The sequence below is a fragment of the Meles meles genome, chromosome 13 (genome assembly GCF_922984935.1).
Source record: "Meles meles chromosome 13, mMelMel3.1 paternal haplotype, whole genome shotgun sequence".
Taxonomy (NCBI): Eukaryota; Metazoa; Chordata; class Mammalia; order Carnivora; family Mustelidae; genus Meles; species Meles meles.
Window position 1 is genome coordinate 44,746,199 of NC_060078.1, and position 19,559 is coordinate 44,765,757.

Consider the following 19,559-nt stretch of genomic DNA (forward strand, 5'->3'; position numbering starts at 1 on the left):
CTGGGAAGCAATGTCAAGAAAATAAGGGGGAAATTGAGAATGTACTCTGGTGCTTATGGAGTAATAAAAATCCTCATGTTCCGATGTAGGCTGGGAATTAACCAGATCTTTCCAAAGATAACCTTGTTTCATGAGAGAATGTTATCAATGCCAGCAGAGGACATTACTATATACACACACATATATAAAATCAATCTAAGCCACCCAAGCATCCCTCCCTCTCTCCCTTTTAAGACTTTTTTTTTTTTTAAGATTTTATTTATTTATTTGACAGAGAGAGCACAAGTAGGCAGAGAGAGAGGAGGAAGCAGGCTCCCTGCGGAGCAGAAAGCCCGATGTGGGGCTCAATCCCAGGACCCTGAGATCATGACCTGAGCCGAAGGCAGCGGCTTGATCCACTGAGCCACCCAGGCGCCCCCCTCTCTCCCTTTTTAAAAAAAATTTTTTGTCAGTCTAATTTTGAAATGATAAAATAGTACGAAACAGTTTCAGAAAAGATCTGATGAATGTTACAAAGTAACCATATGCTAAATTATGCAACATCAATCACTAGAGTGGTGAATGTTATAAGGGCAATCCCAATGGAAACTACACAGCTAAAGGAAAGCTGGGTTTAAGAATGTCTAAACAATTCCAGGAAGATAGCATGATGGTAGGAAGAGCAGTAGCTTCAGTGGCTACAAAAGCCGCTCAGTAGAGAAGTGCATTGCTATGATACAAAATAAATGAACAGACTCAAGGTTTTGAGTGAAACCCTCAATAGTCAAACCCTTTTCTATCAATATTCTCTACAGAATCCAACATACTGTGGCTGGGGCATGGGAAGGAGAGCCATAGCATGTATTTTTAAACAGAGAATGGCAGGTACAAAAAGCAAAAATGAGAGGGGCTCTTTCAGAAAAGTGTAAAACTCAATCTTGGATATTTGAGTTTGAGCCCCACATTGGGTGGAGAGATTGCTTAAATAAACTTAAAGAAAAAAAGAAATGGCATGGCTTATCTGGGAAATTTAGAAAATACCCAATGGGTATGACAGATTTAGAAAAAGCAGAAGCAGTTTTAACAAGTTTTACTTATAGCAGTAAACAAAGTCCTGATTCCCTAAATGATAGTAAACCAAAAAAGATTGGTAAAGGGGCGCCTGGGTGGCTCAGTGGGTTAAGCCGCTGCCTTCGGCTCGGGTCGTGATCTCAGGGTCCTGGGATCGAGCCCCGCATCGGGCTCTCTGCTCAGCGAGAGGCCTGCTTCCTCCTCTCTCTCTCTGCCTGCCTCTCTGCCTACTTGTGATCTCTCTCTGTGTGTCAGATAAATAAATAAAATCTTAAAAAAAAAAAAAGATTGGTAAAGAGTAGTGATCAGATGTGCTCTTTGGGAAGTTAGCTGTGGTGGCATTGTCCAAGATTTCAGGAATGGAGTCAAGAGAGCAGAAAAGACAAAGACCAGTGAGGAGACTGACCACTGCAATGCACCAGATGAATGTCATTAAGGGCAATCCCGATGGAAACTATACAGCTTCCATGGTGCAATGGAAGATGACCCAATCCCCTGGGCTTCCATTAAGCAGCCTTTACTATAGTACCATGACCTGCTTTCTCATCTCTCTTCCACTTACACATTCAGCAAACCAATTTCCTTTACATTTTATGTATCACCCAGTTTTGGGGGGGGGGGGGGGCAGGTAATCATAATGACCCCCACAAGGCAATAATGACATCTAGAGTTCTATGAATTCACAACATTGCCCAACTTAAGGACCTTATGATCTCTTTAGAGAAAATACCGATGAATAGGTACATGACATTTACATGACAAAAATGGCCAAAGATAAATCACATGTGCCAGTATAAGTTAATGTCTACACCCATTATTTAAAAAAGAACATAACTGAAACGAGGGTGTGTGCAAAATAGAATACCTAAAAAATCATTAAATAATATGCCCATTGTTTTTTGGAGATATGCCTCTCCCTCTTTCCCTTTGCTTGATGCATGTTTCTCATTTGCCCTTAAAATCTCTGAATTTAAGGAAATAAGGAAAAGGACTGAGCTGAAAAGATTTCAGGAAAGGGGATAAAGATCCTGCAGGGCCTCCACAGCAATGATGAGAACTTTGGTCTTGTTCTTGAAAGCCATGGTGCCAGCAAGGGCCACAATGGAGCAGGCTACTATGCATTTATATCAGAACTTGACTGTAATACAAATATGGAAGAGACAGGGAGTCAGGAAAAAAAAAAAAAAAAAAAACGAAAACAAAAAACACAAAAGAGAAGCTAACCCTTTCACTACAGAATAGACTTCCATTCTTGCCTCCTGAATGCCCTTGGCTCCCAAGGAAAAGAATCTCCTTTTTTTTTTTGAACCTCCTTTTCATTTTAAAAAATTTGGCTCTTCTACTAGACCTTTCCCTTAAGAATTCCTCCCAATGACTGTCCCAACAGTCAGAACCCTCTGCTTCCGTGCTGACTCAGCCCCACCAACTGGACACTAATACTTCCAGTTAAATCATCATAATCTAAATCTTTAGTAATCCTATTTTCCTTGCCGGTTCAAACAAAAGTCACGTGAGCCAATGCTGGCCAAGATTAGGGGAAGTCTACTTGGTACAGTGGGTGTGGAGCGATCCCGGGGGGGGGGGGGGGGGGGGGGGGGGGGGGGGGGCATGGCTCTTAAAAAGAAAACAGACATGAAGAGGCCACCTTCTTCTGTTGGACATTATTTAACTAGAAGAGACATGCAGCCAGAGCCAGCACGGGGCCAGGAGAGACCTACCACAAGACAACATGCAGAGAACAGTAGGGTTTAAAGACAGCACATAATATCACTGAGACTATACTTTCCCACCTTAAGCCAGCTGAGCATAGGTTTTATATTATGCTTTTAGTTCAATGAAAGCCATGTAAATCAATTCATTCATCACTCAAAAACTTTCTCATTAAACTTCTGTTTTGGAATGTACCTTTAAAATCATGAAATTAAAAAAATAAACAATTATAAAAAAGTTTACCAAATATTTGAAAGTTTTAACATGAGGGGGGAAAATACAATAATACATAAGTTAATTAGGTGATGGTACAAGGCAATCTTTTTAAGACACATAAAACAATACTGAACTCTTACTTACTGGACTCTCCTGGCAGAGACACCCAAGAAGTAGTGCTGTGTATGAGGCCACAATGCAATCCTCCATGTGTTTGCCAGCATGCTGAAGGGCTGAGAATATTTAAACACAAAACTGTAACAGTTTATCACCAAAACCAAACAACAACAAAAAAACAACCCTACCCAGAACACCAACAATTCTGTTAGTTATCTTTTCTTCAGAACTCCTTAAACATTGATAGACAGTGCTAGGAAAATGGGATATCCACAAATTAACAAAAAATTACGCAAATGGAAGAGGGACCTTAATATAAGCACAAATACCATAAAACTCTTTGACAAAAATAAAGGACTAAATCTTTATGACCTCAGGAAACAGCTTCTTAGATAACACCCCAAAATCAAATGTGACAAACTCAGATAAACTGAACATCAAACTTAAAAATTTCATGTTTCAAAAGACACCATCAAGAAAGTGAAAAGGCAATGGAGATATGTAAATGAGCAAAAAGCCCGTGAAAACATGCTTGACACTATTTATTCAACAGGGAACTGCAAATCAAGTGACATATACCTTCACAGCCACTAGGATGGCTAAAATAAAAAAGACAAATAACTATTTGTAAGGATTTGGAGAAACCAGAACCCTTATACATGGGCAGTAGGAATGTAAAATGAAGCCGTTATTTTTGAAAAGAACATGGTGGTTCCTTAAAATATTAAACACTGAGTTAACAAATAATCCAGCACTTTCACCCAAGAGAAGTAAAAATATATGTTCATACAAAAACTTGTACATGAATGCTATGTCACAGCAGCATCATTCTTAAGAGCCACGGGTGGACACAACCAGAACATGCATCAACTGATAACTAGATAAAGTGTGGTACACACCTACAATGGAGTTTTGGCTATGAAAAGGAATTAAGTACTAATAACATGTTACAATATGACTGAACCTTGAAAACATTAGGCTAAGTGAAAGAAGCCAGTCACAAAAGGCTACATATTATTACATTTACATGAAATGTTCAGAAAATGCAAATCTAGAGATAGAATTAGTGGTTGCCACTGGCTGGGGAGGGAAGAACAGAGGGTAATGGCTGCTAAATGGGTATAGGGATTCTTTTGGGGGTGATGAAAATGTTCTGAAATTACACAGTGGTGATGGGGTGCACAACCTTGTGAATGTACTGAAAACTACTCAATTATTCACTTTAAAAAGGTGAATTTTACCTTGTTACATGCTGAACTATGACCCCACTCCTTGCATATGTTGAGCTCCTAACCCCCAGTACCTCAGGACACAACTATACTTGGATAGAGTGTTTATAAAGAAGTAGTTTAAATGAGGTCACTGGGGTGGAAGCCCACTCTGTCTGCCATCCTCATAACAGGAAATTAGAAAGAATATATACAAAGAGGGAAGACTATCTAAAAATATAGGCAAGAGATGGTCATCTACAATCCAAGCTTGGAGAGTCAAGCCTGAGACCAACCCTGACATCTGGATCCTTCAGAACTGTGAGGAACCCACGCCTGTTGTTTAAGCCACTCAGTCTACAGTACTTCATTACAGCAGTCCTGACAAGCTAACAGTTACCCCAACAGAGCCGTTATTAAAAAAGACTGCTAAGCAAACAAAAATATTATGCCAAAAGAAACATTAACACTTAGTGAGAAAACAGAACAGCAATTTCTTACAATATCAGAACTTAATGCCATTAGTGGAAAAGTGGGCATAAGAGAACAAGACTAGGCTCAGAAATAGACATTTGCTGTGACTTGCTTCCTAGCTTGGTTGAGGCTAAACATTATTCAATCTCATAACCTGGGTGACAAATGACTATCCTGCAGTACTTGCATAAACAGTAAATCCAATACCACTTGCTGACAAGAGATAATAAATGTAACATCTCTGTCAGTGTTATTCCTTACTGTGCTTCCAAGCCACGACATACCATTTGAGAACTATTACTGTAGTGTATGATAATAGATCTCAATTTATAAAGTGAGGCTCATACAAGAATCAAAATTTCAAAACTCAAAACTGTAAAAACCTTAGGAGTCCTATTGTTCAACCACTCTCTTTTGGGGTGATTAAAGAAAGGCTAGAGCAGGAAGAAAAGGCAGACCTTTCCTGCACTGCACGTGTGCCTTCCTCACTGCTAGGAAGCCAGCAAAAAACTCCTATGAGCACTGAAATACTAAAGCTTGTCTACACTGAACTAGAGAGGCCATAAAATAATAGCAAAATTATAACACATGAATTAAAAATGTTTCAGAAGGAGAAAACATTCTGAATTTGAATACACGATTTAAAATAAATGTACCTTTATTGAGGTCAAGTTCATCATCTTCCTCCTCCTTCTTATGTTTCTCTTCCGTACCATCAGTCTTTTCAGTTGATACCCACTGTATTTCTCCACTTGTCTCTTGCCACTCTCCACTCTTATCATGCTGAGTGGTGGGAGCATCTTTGATCAATTCGTCTGTTTTACTTTCTGCCAACTGGGCTGCTCGTTCTCGCTCAAGGAATAGCTGATAAAAATTATTTTTGAAGGTCATTAAAAGAACATCAAGCAAAATGTATGCACCCAAATATAAAGTTATGTTTGCCTTTAAGATCACTAACCCTAAGAAGCATGCTGTCTGGTTAAAAGGGGTAAGTTAGGGGCACCTGGGTGGCTCAATGTTTTAAGCCTCTGACTTTGGCTCGGGCTGTGGTTTCAGGGTCCTGGGATCAAGCCCTGCATTGGGCTCTCTGCTCAGCGGGTAGCCTGCTTCCCTGTCTCTCTCTGCCTGCTTGTGCTCTCTCTCTGTCAAATAAATAAATGAAATCTTTAAAAAAATTTTAAAAATTAAAAAAAAAACAAAAGGGGTAAAGTTAATAATAGGAACTTTTGCTCTACAACTGAAGGCAAAAAGGAAAGTATAAATGCTACTGGGATTCAATCAAGTAAACTAAATATATCTACTAATGATACAGGCATTCTGTTTATAAGAATGCAAATCTCAACACCTGCCTTAAATTGCATAATAATGACAGGATAATTTAAGCAAAAAATACCAACTTGATATACAGCAAAATTTTTTTTTTTAAGATTTTATTTATTTATTTGACAGACAGAGATCACAAGCAGGCAGAGAGACAGGCAGAGAGACAGGAAGAAGCAGGCTCCCTGCAGAGCAGAGAGCCCGATGTGGGGCTCGATCCCAGAACCCTGGGATCATGACCTGAGCCGAAGGCAGAGGCTTTAACCCACTGAGCCACCCAGGCGCCCCTGTACAGCAAATTTCTTAAGCCTGAGCAAACTGAATAAATTAAGAAAGAAAGGACACTAAATAAAACTAAGTAATAATGGGGAAAGCAACATGGCCTCTGTAGAAAGAAATTTAAAGAGTGGGTTTAAAATCTGCCTTCAGCTTGGGTCATGACCCCAAGGTCCTAGGATCAAGTCCCACACCAGGCTCCTTGCTCAGCAGGGAACCTGTTCTCCCTCTGGGTGCCACTGGCTCCCCCTGCCTGTGCGTGAGTGCTCTCTGACAAATAAAATCTTAATAAAAAAAAGATTCTGTCTCTCCCTCTGCCCCTCCCTGCCATCTGCCCTGCAGGCTTAGCTTACTTCTTTGCTCTCTCATAGTCAGATATTTAAAAAAAAAAATAAAGAGATAAACAAGCACCAGTAAAAATAAAAAGTAAAAGGTCTCAAGAGGACTCAGAACTGGACTTCAACTAGTATTATTAACAATGGAAGTACACAATGAAAACTAAGTTAAATGGGAAACACCAAATTCCTTGCTTTCATGTACTTTATTTTCCTTGTGCTGGTACAGAGATGAATGTATAGAAAGCATTTACTTATATGATTTGGGAAAAACTCCAAGTTATTAAAAACTACCACCAGCAAATCAAATGCCAAGTAGATCTCAAAAATTTGCTTGAGTATAGACAACAGTGGTATATAAACTTTAATACCCCTAAAAAAATAAAATTTGAGTTTTATATAAAAGTGGTATTAAAATTTCTTAAAATTTAAGGGGGCGCCTGGGTGGCTCAGTGGGTTATGCCACTGCCTTCGGCTCAGGTCATGATCTCGGGGTCCTGGGATCGAGTCCCGCATCGGGCTCTCTGCTCAGCAGGGAGCCTGCTTCCCTCTCTCTCTCTCTCTCTGCCTGCCTCTCTGCCGACTTGTGATCTCTCTCTCTGCCAAATAAATAAATAAATAATAATAATAAATAAAATAAATAAAATAAAACATTTTTATTTCATTTGTCAGAGACAGCACACACAAGCAGGGGAACAGGAAGGCACAGGGAGAAGCAGGTTACCCACTGAGGGAGGAGCCCAATGGTGGACTGATCCCAGGACCCTGGGATCATGACCTGAACTAAAGGGAGATGCTCAATCGACTGAGCCACCTAGGATTCCCTCAATTTTTATTTTTTAAGTTACTTTTTTAAGTGTTTAATAATTTATCAGTTTCTTATAACATCTGAGACATCAAGTTTTAAATACATATTGATACAATTCTTTTTCTTAAAAGATTTTATTCATGTATTCAAGAGAAAGCTCGAGGTCAGGGGGTGGGCAGAGGGAAAGGGAGAAGCAGGCTCTCCACTGAATAGGGAGCCCAATGCTGGGGTCCATCCCAGGACTCTGGGATCATGACCTGAGCCAAAGGCAGATACTTAACTGACTAAACCACACAGGTGCCCCCTGACACTTTTTTTTTTTTTTTTTAATTTGATAGAGAGAGATCACAAGTAGGTAGAGAGGCAGGCAGAGAGAAAGGAGGAAGCAGGCTCCCCGCTGTGCAGAAAGCCCCATGCGGGGCTCGATCCCAGGACCCTGAGATCAAGACCTGAGCTGAAGGCAGAAACTTAACCCACTGAGTCACCCAGGTGCCCCCCGGTACAATTCTTAAGCCAGGAAATTACTCTACAGATATACTTTGAAAAGTATTCCCTCGCCCAGGAAATGGGAAAGTTATGGCCCAACATTTAGGAACACAAAGTACTAGACACAGATCAGACCAGGAAGTAAATGCTTGAAGGACCTGAACTGGATAGGATTGGGGCTGGGTCTTCATTCCTAATTTGTTTATTAAAAATCTTCTGAGGGGCACCTGGGTGGCTCAGTCGTTAAACATCTGCCTTTGGCTCAGGTCATGATATCAGGGTGCTAAGATTGAGTCCCCCATCAGGCTTTCTGCTGAGCAGGAAGCCTGCTTCTCCCTCTCCCACTCCCCTTGCTTGTGTTCCCTCTCTCGATGGCTGTTAGTAAGTAAAATCTTTAAAAAAAAATCTTTTAGGGTGCCTGGGTGGTTCAGTGGGTTAAAGCCTCTACCTTAGGCTCGGGTCATGATCCCAGGGTCCTGGGATCGAGCCCCACATTGGGCTCTCTGCTCTGCGGGGAGCCTGCTTCCTCCTCTCCTTCTGCCTGCCTCTCTGCCTACTTGTGATCTCTATCAAATAAATAAATATAATCTTTAAAAAAAAATCTTTTGATTCATCAACAGATACGCCTTGTATCTGCTTTTCACTAACAATGCAAGGAGTGATTATTATTACAGTTGAACTGTCAGTGGAGTAAAGTAAGGAAGGGTATAAATTCTAACCCAGTGTGCCTCTCAGTGAAGTGATAAGGGTGAGAGAGGGACAGACAGACGGACGGACACGGACACACACACACACACACACACAGAGGGAGGAGAGAGGGAGAGGCAGGGAAAGGTGCAACTGATGAAGAAGTTGGACAATCCACAAACTGAAGGTGTCAGCTTGTTTTGAAGTTGTTACTTACCTGCACTAAAGCCTGAACGGCATGAATTTGTCCAGCTATCCTTAAACTATCATCTCCTTCTCCACTACAGAAGGAAGAATCAAAAGAACATGATGTTTCCATGTTGACAAGACAGTGCCGATTCCGAGCACTATATTCCACTAGATTTATTAGTAGACCCAAGCCCTACAAAAATTAAAATATGCATATTACCACAGGTGAGAATTAAAAGCACATCAACATAATACATGTAACTTCAGCTGACAGCTAGAAACTTAATGTTCTACTACCCACTAAATGGTTAAAAATCAGTATGTAAGATAATGGTCTTCCCAATGATTTCACCGCCTCTTAAAAATCATTAATTTTAGTTCTTATACTTTTAATTTTTGCACAGAACCCTTCACAGCTCTCTTTTGTACATTAAGGTATGTTCACAAGGAATCCAGTGAAATCCACAATACATCAAATAGTTGGTTCTTAAACCCAAAACCAAGAAGTTTTTATCAACTCAATAGGTCAAATACTGCTTTCTGAAATAGTCACTCCAACTCACCAGCACTCGAATATCAAATCTCTGCTCCTGAGGTAGGTACTTTGGAACCTGAAGCACACAGTTCATTGCTGTGCCAATCAAGCCATCCTGTTCTCCTGTTTTGGTGCTGCCCCACTCTGAAATAAGAAATGTTAACAATGTGAAAATTGTTACTGATTCTTCTATGTGACACTAATAACCAATATTCATTAACATAGAAGCTAAAAGTTAGAAACATGTAGGTACTTCTTTTTTTTAAGACTTTTTTTTTTTTTTTTTAAAGATTTTATTTATTTGACAGAGATCACAAGTAGGCATAAAGGCAGGCAGAGAGCGGGGGAAGCAGGCTCCCCACCGTGCAGGGAGTCTGATGTGGGGCTCAATCCCAGGACCGAGATCATGACCAAACCAAAGACAGAGGCTTAACCCACTGAGCCACCCAGGCGCCCCAGAACTTTTTATTTGAGAGAAAGAGAGAGAGAGAGAAAACAAGTGAGCAGAGCAGCAGGCAGAGGGAGACGGAGAAGCAGGCTCCCCATGGAGCAGGGAGCCCAATGCGGAGCTTGATCCCAGGACCCAGGAATCATGACCTGAGCAGAAGGCGGCTGCCCAACCAACTGGGCTCCCAGGTGCCTCCGTATAGCTACCAGGCTGGTCCTAAAAATATTAACCCTCAAAGTAGTTACATGTATACATAAGTAAGTGAATTATACGATGGCAATTTAAAAATCACTACATTAAGAAACAAGGGGAATAATTTGTTTTTACATGTAATATACAAGCTTTCAGTGAGAATACATGTAGAAAATTAAATTACTTACCATTATCATTAGTTAAATTGAGCAACACCCCGATGATGGCCCTCATGCAGTCTTCTACGGCTTTGCCCACATGGTTGGTTACATTCTGGTGAGGCAGAGGCTTACTGTCAGGTAAGCATATACTGTTCTCAGCACGGTTATACTGCTGAATCAATCCTTCACAATGCTGTAATGCTCTTAAGAGAAAACAAAATATAGACTATTATGCTAAACAAAATTAGTTATACTAAGAATTTCTATTTACTTGGACCTTAACATTTTAAATCTCTCATAAATGCTGCAAAGTTAATTTCTCTTTCTACTCCAGAAGTATAATGTATTAACTACTTAGTCATATACCAAATGTGTCTAATAACACACTAAGTGCTAGATTTTGTTTTGAGAAAACTTGATAATTTTAATTTTTCTAAGGAAAGTTAAAATTATAAACTCAATGCAGAAGTTTACATCTATACTACTTAAAGTTGTTCCCATTTTACCAATCTCTCCAACAAAACAGACCTACCACCATCCCTCCCCACATAAGATAAAACCTGTAAGAACTGACACTGGACATTTCTGATTTCATTCAGATGTTTTTCATTTAAGATGCAAGCTCTTAGCAGGTACAGAGTATTATTTATGTTAATAATGCTTAATAAATAACCATAAATAGATGGTATTAAATACTTCATCAACATTAGAGCTAATCATGTTTTTTAACATGACATGGTCCTTTAACTGACATGTCTCCTGGCAGCCACATAGGATATCAGCTACATCCCAAGGATTCTCAAGATGCTATCCAAAATAACAAGGAAATATAATCCTTAAGTGACTCTAGTATTTCTGAAGCCTCTCTTTAAATCACCAGATCCATTAATTTAAAAAAGTCTATGAGACACGAAGCTGACTCAGTCAGATGATTCCTTATGTACTATATACACCATACAAATCCCTTAAAGAAAACTGCACTACATCTAATCCCTCTCCAGCCTCTCCTTAAAATGTACCATATGTTTAGGAAGGTGTTTCTCATGTCTAATATAACTTGGGTGTTTAGATATTTGAAGATGTTAGCCAGAAGTAACATGCTGTTATTGTTAACTACCTTTAGTAGTAATGAACTAAATCACAGTCTGAGTTGGTAAATGTGGGGAGAATAACAGGGGTGTATCATTTTAATCTTTCAATATGCTCTCTCTGCATTTATCAGGGTCCTACTGAAAAGTTCAAAGAGCCAGAGGAGTGATATTTCACAAACATCCAATTCTGACCTCCACTGCCACTTCTAAAATATCTGACAGAAAATTCCTATTTATGATGAAACAGATGAAAACTGTCATATTAAATACCTCCTTTTGTTTCTTTTTTTTTTTAAGATTTTATTTATTTGACAGAGAGACAAGCAGGGAGAGCAGGTGGCAGAGAGAGGCAGAAGCAGGCTCCTACTGAGCAGAGAGCCTGATGTGGGGCTTGATCCCAGGACCCTGAGATCATGACATGAGCCAAAGGCAGATGCTCATCTGACTGAGCCACCCAGGCGCCCCTACCTCCTTCTGGAAAACAACTGTCAGGGGTCATAAAGTATATGAGAGACATTTTTAAAGAAATAAATTGATTTAACTTGCAAATTCTTGGTAAGGGAGGATAAAACTCTGGTATCAAACAACAAGAATACATGACTTAAGGGCACTAACTGTGATAGAAAATTTACAAATATAAGGCAAAAAAGGAGAGGGGAAACATACAGATCTATTAAAAACTAAAGACTACCAGAGATTTGAGACTACTGGAAACCTGAATACTGACTGGCATATAATATTAAGCAATCAATAATTTATAAGGCATGAAAATGGTATTGTGGTCGCATCTTTTAAGAGTCCTATTTTGGGGCACCTGGTGGCTCAGTGGGTTAAGCCTCTGCCTTTGGCACAGGTCATGATCTCAGGGTCCTAGGATCGGGCCCTGCACTGGGCTCTCTGCTCAGCAGGGAGCTTGCTTCCCCCCGCCCCCTCTGCCTGCCTCTCTGATTACTTGTTATCTGTCAAATAAATAAATAAAATCTTTAAAATAAAAAAATAGTCTTCTTTTTAAGAGATTATATATACTCAAGTACTTAATGAGTTACATAAAATCTGTAATTTGCTTCAAAATAATATAGGAAGGTTATGAACAGGGTTACAGATGGAAACAGACCGGCCATGGGTGGTGATTATTCAAGCTGAATGGCATGTACATCAGGATTTATCATACTATTTTGTCTATGTTTGAAATGTACCAAAATAAGGGATTAAAAAAACCGATGAAGCTGAGTCAGGCTACAGTGGCCTTCTGATATTATTCCAAGGACTTTGGATACACATTCAAAGACAATAAGAAATCAGAGATTTGGCATTTGGGATTATTTTTAAAAAGTTAAGCTGCTGTGGTATTGTGTTGGACAGGCTGGAAGCCAGAGAACTAGGGCAGAAATATCAAGAACTAGGATGGAGATACCAGGAAGAACCTGTTGTACTAAGTTCGAGCCAAGGCTGGGGACAGAACTGGAAATTTTACATGAACTAAGGTGATAGCATTAGCCTGATGTCGTGCAAATTGGGCAGAGAGAGTGAAATAGGGGGACCTGAACGGAGATCTGGAAAAATAGGTATGAAGGACAGGAGAGGGTTAGTTTAGAAAAGGTCATTTACAATAAAAATAAGGACTAACACTTAGTTCTTACTAGGCTAAGAACTGTTTAGGCCTTTACATATATAAATACCTTAATAGGTACTTTACACAATATATGAGACATTTAAACATCATTAAAAATATTTTAAAATACATAAAATTACACATACACATAATATTTAACAAACATATCTTTTAACATTGTGTATATAGTTTAACACATATTAGCATATATATAATCTCTTTATTGTGACAACAACCTCAGGTAGTTAAATGTAATTATTATCCCCTTCTGAAGAACTTGTAGCAAGTGAATGACTTGCCCTAGGTGCCAGGGCTGGAGTCATGAAGGTGGGATCCACATTTACTCATTCTGGCTCCAGAATGTATACTCCTAACTTTTATACTATACTGTACTACTTCCAGTTCCCAGAACTTGACAGAAGTATTTTATGAAGGAAGGCGAAGCAATCATATTTTGTTTATGGTCAACTCAAATGCTTTAATATCATGATGTATATTTTTTAAAAATTTATTCATTTTAGAAAGAGAGCGAGAGAGCAAGCACACAGCAGGAGGAGCAAAGGGAAAGAGAAAGAAAAATCTCAAACAGATATCCTGCTGAGTGTGGAGCCCAACAATGGGCCTCGATCTCATGACCCTGACCAGAAACTAAGAGTTACATACTTAATCAACTGCACCGCCCAGGCACCCCAATAAATAGCATAATTATTTAAGTAAAACTTACTTAGCCGAAGAAACAATGAGTTGTGAATCTTTATATGCTATCAAGTAGCTTTGATTCTCTGGATTATGCACTGTTACCTAAAAGGGAAAAATTTGAAATAATTGTGGCAATCCATAATTTTCATTCATTCACATACAATATATATTCTTTGTACTATTAAAGACAAAGATACGAAAGAATCTAAGGGAATAACCAACATGTTCCAGATTTAAAATACAAGAGTTACTCCTTTATTACAAAATTTAAAAGCACTGTCATAATTGCTTGCTTGTAAGTAACACATTCTGCACTACATATTCACTGTCATGAATTACCAATCACTCTGAATGTCAGAAAACAGCAGTTTCTAACTTAGAAACTAATAAAGTCCTAAGTGGATTCGTTTAGAATAAAACAATGGTATCTGTTTAAGGCACTTGAAGCACTCTAAAAGCTAGAAAGAACAATTTTCAATTCTGTCTTTTCAGAAACTTTTAATTCACACTAGATTATTTTCCCAAAGATGTTTCAAAAAGTACATCACTAATCCAATCTGATCAATACACAATCTACTCATTCTGAAACACACCCGAAGCATAACTTGTAACCTACACTGAACTAGGTTAAATCATTCATTAAAGTCAAATTAACAAATATACTTACGGCACACACAGTTCAAGAGTATCATTCCTCAAAGCCAAATATTATCATAAGCTGTGATTATAAACCATGTGACCCAAATAGCTAAATCAAGGAAATCCTTACTAATTAAAAAACAAAACCTGGGGGCGCCTGGGTGGCTCAGTGGGTTAAGCCTCTGCCTTCGGCTCAGGTCATGATCCCAGGGTCCTGGGATCGAGCCCCACATCGGGCTCTCTGCTCCGCAGGGAGCCTGCTCCCTCCTCTCTCTGCCTGCCTCTCTGCCTAGTTGTGATTTCTCTCTGTCAAATAAATAAAATATTTTAAAAAAACAAAAAAAAAAACAAAACAAAAAAAAACAAAACCTGACATCTCTTAACTATCATTTCCCACAAACAAGTTAATATATTTAAGAATTCCACATTAAGGAAAGAACAATAACCTTTTGAAATAAAAACAAACTTGACATGCAAGGTTTCCCAAAGAGTGACGATACACATAAACTAAACTGATTAGTTAACTTGTTCATTAACAGTGGCTGCTTAATTGGTGTAACAATTTCAATTTGGATTAACAAAAGTAAAACTTTGGGGATATTTAATGTAAAATATGACAGTCTCCCACACACAATCATAATTAAATTAAATAACTGTCCCAACATAGTTGTCCACGTTTATACTTACACTTTCTAAAACTCGTAAACATCTCTCTGCTCCCCATAATGAGGCTACCAGTTTCTCTTCATCTTCATCTCTACTTAAATGATCCACACATTCTTTCACTAGGAGAAACGAAATGGATATAAAATTAGCAGGTCTCATCACCTCAATATCTATCCCCTTAGCTAACACTAAAAGCCATCTGTTCACACACGAGTACGCTGGAACCTCTCTGAACATTATTTATTCTAAGTTTTATAAAACTCTGTGATATTGAAATACATGAGCCTTTTATTATAATTATTTCCATAATTCTCCAGTATCAAAGTGCTAATGGCCTTTCCTTTAAAAGTTCAAGATTTGCAAGATGCTCCTAAAAGAAGATCTTTTTAAATTGATGCAATAAATTTTTGAAGTAGGTACACAGAATATTTTCTTCAGGTTAAAATTAGCACATAAAAATATTACACACGTTTATGTCATACCTTTATCTACAATATGATCCAGACCACCCAAAAGCCGGAGTTCTTCTTTAAACCAATCTCCTGCTCGTTTAGAAGTAAGGGAAAGCAAGGTCTCCATAGCTAAATGCCCAGTCTAAAAATGAGAGGCATCATTAATAAATATTGACTCTTAACAATAATCCTGAGGCAACACTTCTAAGAGACTGTTTTTTTGGAAAAGTTCACTGCATGCTACCAGCCCAGAGTATTCTTTATAATACAGAAGGTGCTTTTATAAGTAAAACTGAACTAATTTCTAACAAATAGATTTTAAGTTAAATATTTTTAACCACCAGCTTGTTTTCACAGAGAAAATCCTTATTAAAAGTCTACCATTTGTCAATTCAATAAAATAAATGGTGGTACTGTTATTTCTTTGGTATAGAGGCACAGATAGGACTGCTGAATCAAAGTACATATATATGAACTATAAATCACTATACTAGATTAATTCATCACAAAGGCTGTAACAATTATTCCAGGAGCAAAGTGTGCATATACCAGTGGCCCTGAATCCTTAAAAGCACTAGTTATCACTTTACATTTTTGCCAAAGGGTTAAAAAAAAGATATCTTATTGCTTTGGTTTGAATTTTTCCAAACTACAGGAAACTTGTACATTTTTTCCCACATATTTATAAGCTAACTGTATTCCTCCAAGTGAGTCCCCCGTCCATTATTCTTTACTTTCCTTGCAAAGTTCCTTGTTTTTCTTCTTCTTAGTCCATATATTTCCTTACCTATTCTGAATAAAAATCCTGTTACTTTCAGGGTTTCAGATAAGTCTTAAACTTTATATGCAGTGTTGGCAACTTGGATACACATCATGTGGCTATCATGACAAAATTATATATAAATAATGATTGAGGGGACCACCACTAGAAGCAGCACAGAACAGTAAAGGTCAAAGTTACAACTGGACTAGAGTTTTTCTTTCTCTTGATTTGCCTTTAATCGTTATTTTTCTCTCCTACTGTGTTTCCTTTTAAAAGCATGGGACACCCTCCAACAAAGAACAATCTGGTTGCTGCTGCAATAAGGAATATCAGCATAACAAAATTAGAAGGCTGATAAGACCTGGTTTTCTTTCCAAAGCTTCTTTCCTTTCAAAGATACAAGTTTACATTAAGTCCTCCTGGCCTATCTAGAACTGAAGATTGATACTGAGAAGTAAAAAAAAACAAACCCAAAAACAAAACAGAGCTTACCAGCAAAACTCTTAGTATTACAGATTTAGAAGAAATCTAGACTATGTTAGTCTATTCCTTACCAAAAAAAAAAAAAAGTTGATGTACAAGGTGACAAATAAAGAACTAGAAATCATCACTACAGAAAGATTCCATTTTGCCCAATTCTTTTTCTAAATCCCTGAAAAAGTAATTTAATAAGATCAATTCAGGTATATTAGCTCAAGACTCACCATAGTAATAAAGCTGAAGCCTAATGAGGCTTTCTTTGTTAAAGAAGAAAGGGGACAGTGATTTGAAATTAATATAGCAAAAAATCTTAAATTTGTATGCTAAAAAGGGACTTTAATTTGTCTTCTGTCAGCATAAAAAGGACTGTGTGATGTTTTAGGCTATATTCATAAAGCCTACTTATAAGCTGGCAATTAAAAATAGCCTACAATTCAAATATTTTATATGAAAACTGGAATAGTTCTCAAAGAGTTAAAGCACAAATCACTAATCAGAATACTAATGAGCAATTGTTAACTCTCAGTCACATGAATTATATATGAAAACACTATAATATTTTAAATTATCTTCCCATGGCACATCAGGAATAACAATGTATTTCAAGGAAGAAGTAATTAATAAAAGTCTAAAACTAACTTTGTACAGTGATTGTAGAGGGACAATCACTGAACAAAACAATGTCTATTGTAAGATTTAAAACAAATACAATATTCAAGACTAGCTGAAGCTGGGAGGAAAAGAGGCATCCTAAAATTAGCAACTGTGTTCTGGTTTTAATCATGTAAGTAAATGACTTAACATGCTGTAAGAAAGTTACTATACTGTTATTTACCACCCTAATAAATTTATCAAACCACAGAGAAAATTCAATGGACAACTATATATATTTAACAGCAAACGCCTAGAAAGAATCTATAAATGTTGAACAACATAGGAAACCCCTGCAAAAAAGGTATACTTATTCAACGATGCAGCAAATAAAAATTATCTCAAATTTATTCTTTTGTATCATTAAAAAATCTGTATATGCTGTAAAAATGTTAAAATAAATTACAAAATATATTTACAAATATATTTTAATTACAAATATATTTTAAACACAGTATATACAAATAGTCTGGTGAGGTATAATCTGACCATCTATCCACCATCTGAGCCTAGCAGCTATTTTTCCAACTTTAATGTACTGAATACATTCAATTCTGCATCTTGCCTTTTAATGTTAACCTGCTTTCCCCTCAAGCCCCACTTTACACAAATATCCTATTCTATCTTAATTAAACAGAGCAATACCCCTAAGTCACAGTTGGCGAGCACAAAGCATTCTGTAATTTTTGAGGTAAATGCTGCAGTTTTCAGTGTAGTAGGTAATAGAAAAAACAATGTTTATACAGTTTTGATACTGGAAATATCTGAAAGTCAGGTTATATATAAACAAATAATTGTATTTTTTCAAAATGACAAGACCAATTGTCTTCTCTGGTCTGTAACCTGTAGGGATATGACTGATTCTATAAGTAAAAAAAGCCAGAGGAAAGGAAAACTGGAATCAACCAGAAACAACACAGTCATCTTAAACTTTAGGAGTTGTGCTGAACCTCAGAGTTACTACTGGCCATGACCCCAATATTATGATAGCCATTGCTGCAGGGAAGGCAGGTAGTGCCTAGGAAACTTCCTTCTGAGTCTTGGGCCCTTGAAGAGTTAATCAGACACCTTGAGATACTCTGGAGTTAAGTGAATACTCATTTAAATGGCCCTCGCAAATCCTCTGAATCTTTATTCCTGACGCCTACACACACACACACACACACCCCCCCCCAAGGAGAAAGGATAGCAGTAGAAAATTTGGCAAAAAATCTAAATATAGATGGACTACAGGAATTTCAGACACGGAACAGAATTATCCTCAGAGCTGAACCTTAGAAGAACTTGCCCAATTGTTGACCAAGAGGTTAAATGATTTCTCCAAAGTCATACACCTGCTATGACTAATGTAAAACTTTCTGAAAGTAATTTTCATTTTACAGTAGAAAGAAGAAACCCACCGTTATATTTTCTAGATCAAGATGTTTGTTGTGTACTGTTTCACAGAGCCTTCGAATTTTTTCTTTGATTTTGTTCATGTCTTTTTCATTCAAGAGCTTAGCTGAAGAAGCATCTTGTTCCAGTTCTAGAAGTCGAATCATGAGATCTAGGCTAGCTCTATCAAGATCCATGTTCAAGCGATCTCTACTCAGTATGTACATGAGGGCAGCTGTACAAAGGGACAGATTCTTCAAAAGACAAAAATAAAAGTTAATGTGAGCAACTGGTGACAATTTCAGTTAGTATGACTGTTCTGACATTTGTTCACATGTTGGAAGGCTTGAACATGTTTCATTCAGTGAAAATCACCCCCCTTTGAATACTCTAGGAAAATATCCATTATATAAAGCTCTGTTACGTAAAATTTTCCTTTCTAGAGATGTTCCCCATAACAATGCTGCAAACTAGAAGAATGTGAGTGGAATTACATATTTCTTTAGCCATTCTGTGATAAGAGTTTAAAGAACATTTTTTCTAGCTATGCATACACACACATAAAACCGTATTTTACACTATATTTCATTTTATTCTTTATAATTGATAAAGTTGAATTTCAATTCTAAATCGGTAATATGTATCTTAAAATCAGCATCAGACACAGCTTTTTTTTTTTTCAATAAAATAAACAACTGAGTTTGTGTCAGAAATACAAAGCTGGGATGCTCAAATAAACATATTTAGATTCATTTCTTTAAAATAAATCCATCAGATCTGAATGAACCAATTTTTTAAAAAACCATTAATATAATGTACTCTTAAAATCATTTAGATAGGGGGCGCCTGAATGGCTCAGTTGGTTAAGTGTCTGCCTTCAGCTTAGGTCATGATCTCAGGGTCCTGGGATAGAGTCCTGC

General features: G+C 37.6%; 1 protein-coding gene across 2 annotated transcripts in view; it reads right to left on the minus strand.

Annotated features, from left to right (window-relative positions):
- The window catches only part of WAPL (WAPL cohesin release factor), an 84,178-nt gene that overhangs the window by 3,062 nt on the left and 61,557 nt on the right, over positions 1–19,559 (minus strand). For both annotated transcript variants that reach the window (XM_046027194.1, XM_046027193.1), the window contains exons 9-17: positions 18,666–18,893; positions 15,402–15,513; positions 14,941–15,038; positions 13,640–13,716; positions 10,240–10,415; positions 9,440–9,555; positions 8,905–9,069; positions 5,432–5,639; positions 3,121–3,209 (exon numbers count right to left, since the gene is read on the minus strand). In XM_046027194.1, coding sequence (XP_045883150.1) covers positions 3,121–3,209; positions 5,432–5,639; positions 8,905–9,069; positions 9,440–9,555; positions 10,240–10,415; positions 13,640–13,716; positions 14,941–15,038; positions 15,402–15,513; positions 18,666–18,893 — 1,269 coding nt within the window. The remainder of the gene's footprint in view (positions 1–3,120; positions 3,210–5,431; positions 5,640–8,904; positions 9,070–9,439; positions 9,556–10,239; positions 10,416–13,639; positions 13,717–14,940; positions 15,039–15,401; positions 15,514–18,665; positions 18,894–19,559) is intronic.